This window comes from Pangasianodon hypophthalmus, chromosome 27, assembly GCF_027358585.1.
Source record: "Pangasianodon hypophthalmus isolate fPanHyp1 chromosome 27, fPanHyp1.pri, whole genome shotgun sequence".
NCBI lineage: Eukaryota > Metazoa > Chordata > Actinopteri > Siluriformes > Pangasiidae > Pangasianodon > Pangasianodon hypophthalmus.
In genome coordinates, this window is record NC_069736.1 from 18541449 (window position 1) to 18546448 (window position 5000).

The 5000-nt window shown below is 38.3% G+C and overlaps 1 protein-coding gene across 1 annotated transcript in view; it reads left to right on the top strand.

The window, feature by feature from the left end:
• msna (moesin a) overlaps positions 1 to 5000 on the top strand; it is a 31656-nt gene that overhangs the window by 9051 nt on the left and 17605 nt on the right. The window contains exon 2 of the mRNA XM_034300749.2: positions 3807 to 3890. Within this exon, the coding sequence (XP_034156640.1) occupies positions 3807 to 3890 (84 nt within the window). The remainder of the gene's footprint in view (positions 1 to 3806; positions 3891 to 5000) is intronic.

Sequence of the window (5000 nt, forward strand, 5' to 3'; positions counted from 1 at the left end):
AGTACAAAATCAGCTGCCTTGTTGGTTTGTAATTAAAATAAAAATATTATTTAGAGTAAAATGATGTCACGATATCTCAGAAAAGCGTATTTTGTGACGTAATTTATCACGATATCGATATTATATCGTCAGATCGCCCAGCCCTACTTTACATCACTCAGGATAATAAATCTAATCTACAGAGAAAGCTAGGCTAGTTAGTTAGCTGATACTAGCTAGGACTAGCTAGGCGTTGTCATGGTTACGGCTTGTGAGAAAAATGTATTTAATAAAGTGTGATGTGTTGAGACCAGATATCGTTTTTGCTGTGTATCGTAAAGACTTTAAAAATCAGCGTAAATCAGTGTGTGTGTGTGTGTGTGTGTGAGTGTGTGTGTGTGATAGAGACAGAGAGAGAGCTTGACAGAAGGCTGAGCGAATGCGCTAAGAATAGCATCAGAAACTCTGGTGGCCTCGCTGTCCGGACCACACCCATCACACACACACACCCATCACACACACACACACACCAGAAGCAGAAGTGGACACTCAGAGTGAGTGTTTGATGAAGAAATAAACTATTTTTACCCTGAAACCGCCCTGAAGAGAGAGAGAGAAAGAAGGAAAAAAGGGAGAAGAGAGAAAAAGAACGTGTGAAAAAGATGGAGACGGATTTTCGCTTCACATATGAACCATGAATCAATTTCAGAATTTATTTATTTTTAATTTATTTAGATTTTCAGTGTCATTGCTACTTTTCTGTGTTGACTGACTGCATACAGAGAAAAGAGATTGAAGTTTCAACAAAAAGAGACAGAGAGTGAGACAGAGAGTGAGACAGAGAGTGAGACAGGGCAGATGAGGAGGCAGAATCTATGGGAAAAAAGTGGGAAGGAGAAAGACAGGCAGCAGGAGAGAGAGAGACAGAGAGAGACAGAGAGAGAGAGAGAGCTATGATGTCAGATAATGATGAGGTTATAACCATATGAGATGAATTTTCCAAACTGGAAAATAAAACATTATGAGAGACAGGACTAGCGAGTGAGACAGACACGTACAGACAATGAGAAGCACAGAGACAGTGAGTGAGACAGATGGAGAGAGATGAGGAGAGAGAGATAGACAGAGAGACATAGAGATAGAGAGAGAGAGTGAGACATAGAGAGAGATAAAGAGAGAGTGAGACATAAACAGAGAGTGAGACAGAGAGAGAACTAGAGAGAGTGAGACAGAGAACTAGAGAGAGTGAGACAGAGAATGAGAGATGAGGAGAGAGAGATAGACAGAGAGAGAAAGACAGTTTCCCTTCGTTTCAGTAGAAAGATGAATCAGATTGATGATCAGAATGATGTCACACAGAATTCAGCGTTCTGATTGGTTGGCTGAGAATAAACGTCTTTTAACAACCTACAATATTTAACACACAGTGCAAGTGTGTGTGTGTTACAGCAGTGTTACATCAGCGAAGTGGAACAGTGAGAGAACACCAAGAACTTTCTCACTGATTCACTACCACTCCTCTGTCTCTCTCTCTCTCTCTCTCTCTCTCTCTCTCTGTGTCTTTCTCTCAGTCACTCTGTCTCACTTTCTGTCTCTCTCTCTGTCTCTCTCTCTCCCTGTCTCTCTCTCTGTCTCTCTCTCTCTCTATCTCTCTGTCTCTCATCCATATTTGTAATTATATTATTATCAATTATGCCATGAGGAATACATAAAAAAGACCCTAACTGTGTGTGTGTGTGTGTGTGTGTGTGTGTGTGTGAGTCCATGAAACTCTGCCCACGCACCCTGGACAAGCAGGAGGGGTGTGTGTGTGAGTGTGTGTGTGTGTGTGGGGGGGGGGGGGGGGGGGTTCTGTAATCAGGCTCGCAGTGTGTAGATAAAGCAGGGCATTGTGGTCTGGCAGCACACACACACACACACACACACGAAGGGGGGCATGTGGGCCTCAGCTCAGCTATTTATCACACACACACACACACACACACACAGCTCTCTGGGCTCGTCCACATGCACCACTGTGTTTAATCAGTAACTTTTATATCGACTGACATTAACATCATGATCCACGTTTCTGTGTCGGAATTTAATAGAATAAAACGTGTTTACATTCTCCTCATGCTGCTGTGGGTCTCAGTGTAAAGGCTCTATTTAAGCACTGCTGCTCCTGACAGATAACACACACACACACACACACACACACACAAGAGTCTCAGTGACACGACCTCGCAGTAGAATAACGCTGAAACATCCGCACAACAACACAGACAGGAAGTGTGCAACAGAAGTGTAGAGGAGAGCGAGGACACTTCCTGTCTGTCAGCACTGTGATATTAAGTGCGTTAGCCTTCACTGTGTTTACACACACACACACACACACACACACAGCTTTGGTTTAGTGTGTGTGTGTGTGTGTGTGTGTGTGTGTGTATACAGGACCAATAAACACGTGTTCTGATCCTGAACATTCAGAACTTATGATGTTATCGCTGTAAATGATGTATCGATGTAAATCTGACATCATGCTAATTAGCTGATCTGCTAGCTAGTTAACATGCTAACATGCCAACTCAAGGAAGTTACTAAAACACAATACCCATAATGCACTCTGGTTATAGAGAATATGGCTTACAGTTTGGGACACGCCCACAGTGGACTGATGATGAGTTAAAGCTCTTCGCTGTAGTATAGTGCACTCCAGCACTAATTTGCATGCAGTGTCAGGCTGTCGCTGATTTCCTGCAGTGACAGGAAGTGGTTTCTGATTGGCTGACGGCACGGCAGCAGGATGTGGGGTACAGTTCACAGTGAAGTGAGGAGAGGACGTGATTCTCTCAGCTTCCTCCCATTGTCTTTATCTTACCCAGAATTCCACAGCGTGATCAATCATGTTAGCACAGCGAAACTCCCCGAGGAGCCGAGTGTACCAGGCACACACACACACACACACACACACACACACACACACTAATCCCTCTCACTCCTTCACACTGAAATATTTGCCTCAGATAAACACACGTTGCTCCATCAGGTGAAGAGTTTTACTCGCTGTGATAAAACCCTAATCTCACATTTTTTTCAATCCTCAAATAAACCTCAGATTTTTTTAAATTAATGTTTATTTAGTGCGTGTGAGGTTTTCTTTTCTTCTCTCTCAGTTGTTTAAAAAGAAAAAAATTCTTGAACTTGTTTTTTTTTTTGCACTTATGAGGCTGTGTAATGAGGCTGATGCATCCAAAAAGTAACGAAGACAAAAATACTATTATTTTATATAATATTTCTAAAAACAAAAAGTATAAATATATATATAAATATGGAAAAATAGATGTTGTTCTAAGTTTAAATCAAATTAGAGCTGCATGATAAACTAAAAAAAAAACTAAACAAAAATAAAACAAGATCCTCATGAATATTTTTTCAATCTTTCATCCAATTATTTACGATTATTGATCAGGTAATATTTTTTGGAACAAAAATCTTTTATTGAATTTTAATTTTTAATTCAAATGTAATTGTTACATTAAAAAACAATCTCTCATGAGCCACTTTAATTGAGTTTTAATATTTTAAATGCTGAATATAAACACAATTAAACTATATGAATAATTTATCACAAATATTAATAATAATAATAAATAAGAAACAAAAATGAATAAACAATCTGCACCAGTATGGAACTGATAATTCGGTTAAATAGCTGCGAACCTTTTCACCAATATTGTAGTTGATTATGTTTAATTAATTAATTGAGATCACAATTAAAAAGCTAATTAATTATTCCGAATATTCATGAGTTGTCATGAGGTTTAATTTTTTTCTCTTTTTCACAGATCAGTGTTCGTGTGACTACGATGGATGCGGAGCTGGAGTTCGCCATCCTGCCCAACACCACCGGCAAGCAGCTCTTCGATCAGGTGTGTGTGTGTGTGTGTGTGTGTGTTTGTGTGTGTGTGTGTGTGTGTGTGAGCTCCAGAATTATTGGCACCCTTGGTAATCAGGGGTAAAAAGCAAAGCTATGTAAAACATTATTTTGGAGTTTTTTGTTCTTCTGTTGTCTCACACGGGAAATATTACAGACATCTAACATCTAACACAAATAAATTTGCTCTAAATAAATAATTGAAATAAATTTTTTTTGTTTTTTATTTCTTCTTATAATAAATCCACTTTGGTGAAAGGTTACGTTTCATTTTATTCATAAGCTTTTTTTTAAAACCCGCCTTTGCTGAGGGTGCCAATACTTCTGAAGCTGACTGTATAATTATGACACAAGTGTAAAATTTCACTCATGGTGGCGAGAAGCGAGTGTGTGTGTGTGTGTGTGTGTGTGTGAACGGCATGACGATCATGTGAGTATTTCTCAGCTATTAAATTTTTACAGTCTCCGCCCACAACGCCGTTTCATCTCAGTGTAGCTCCGCCCACTCCGCCGTTTGATTGGCGTTTTGAGTGAGTAATTGAGCGGTGTTGAGTGTTTAATCCTGTGATCGTGACTCATTTTCACTGGTTTTAAATGATTTATTTAGTGATTTTATTGTGTTTGTCGAGTCTTTTGTGAGTGTTTTGAGTAGTTTATTAAATGATTATTGAGCATTTTTAAAAATTTTTTTGTTTTTAGACCATTTTAGTGGCTTTAAGTTTTTTTCTGAGGAATTTTTTTGTTTATTTGATTTGAACTTTCAATAATTTTCATGGATTTTAGTGTTTTTTAGTGATTTATTTAAGATTTGTAATTATTTTGTGCAGTTTAAATTGTTCTGAAAAGCTTTAGTGCTTGATTTAAATTGCTGTAAAGTAATGAATGTTTTATTAAGCTGATATTGAGCGATTGTGAGTGGTTTATTAAATGGTGGCTTTTAGTGAGTTCAGCTTTTAGTGGTTATTTTAAGCAGCTTTGACTATTTCAGTGAGATATTTTAGTAGTTTTGTGGTTTACTGAGTGATTTTTAGTGTATTTTTGGGGTGATTCTGAGTATTTGTTATTCATGATTAGTTTTTATGGGTGATATATTGAGGGGTTTTGA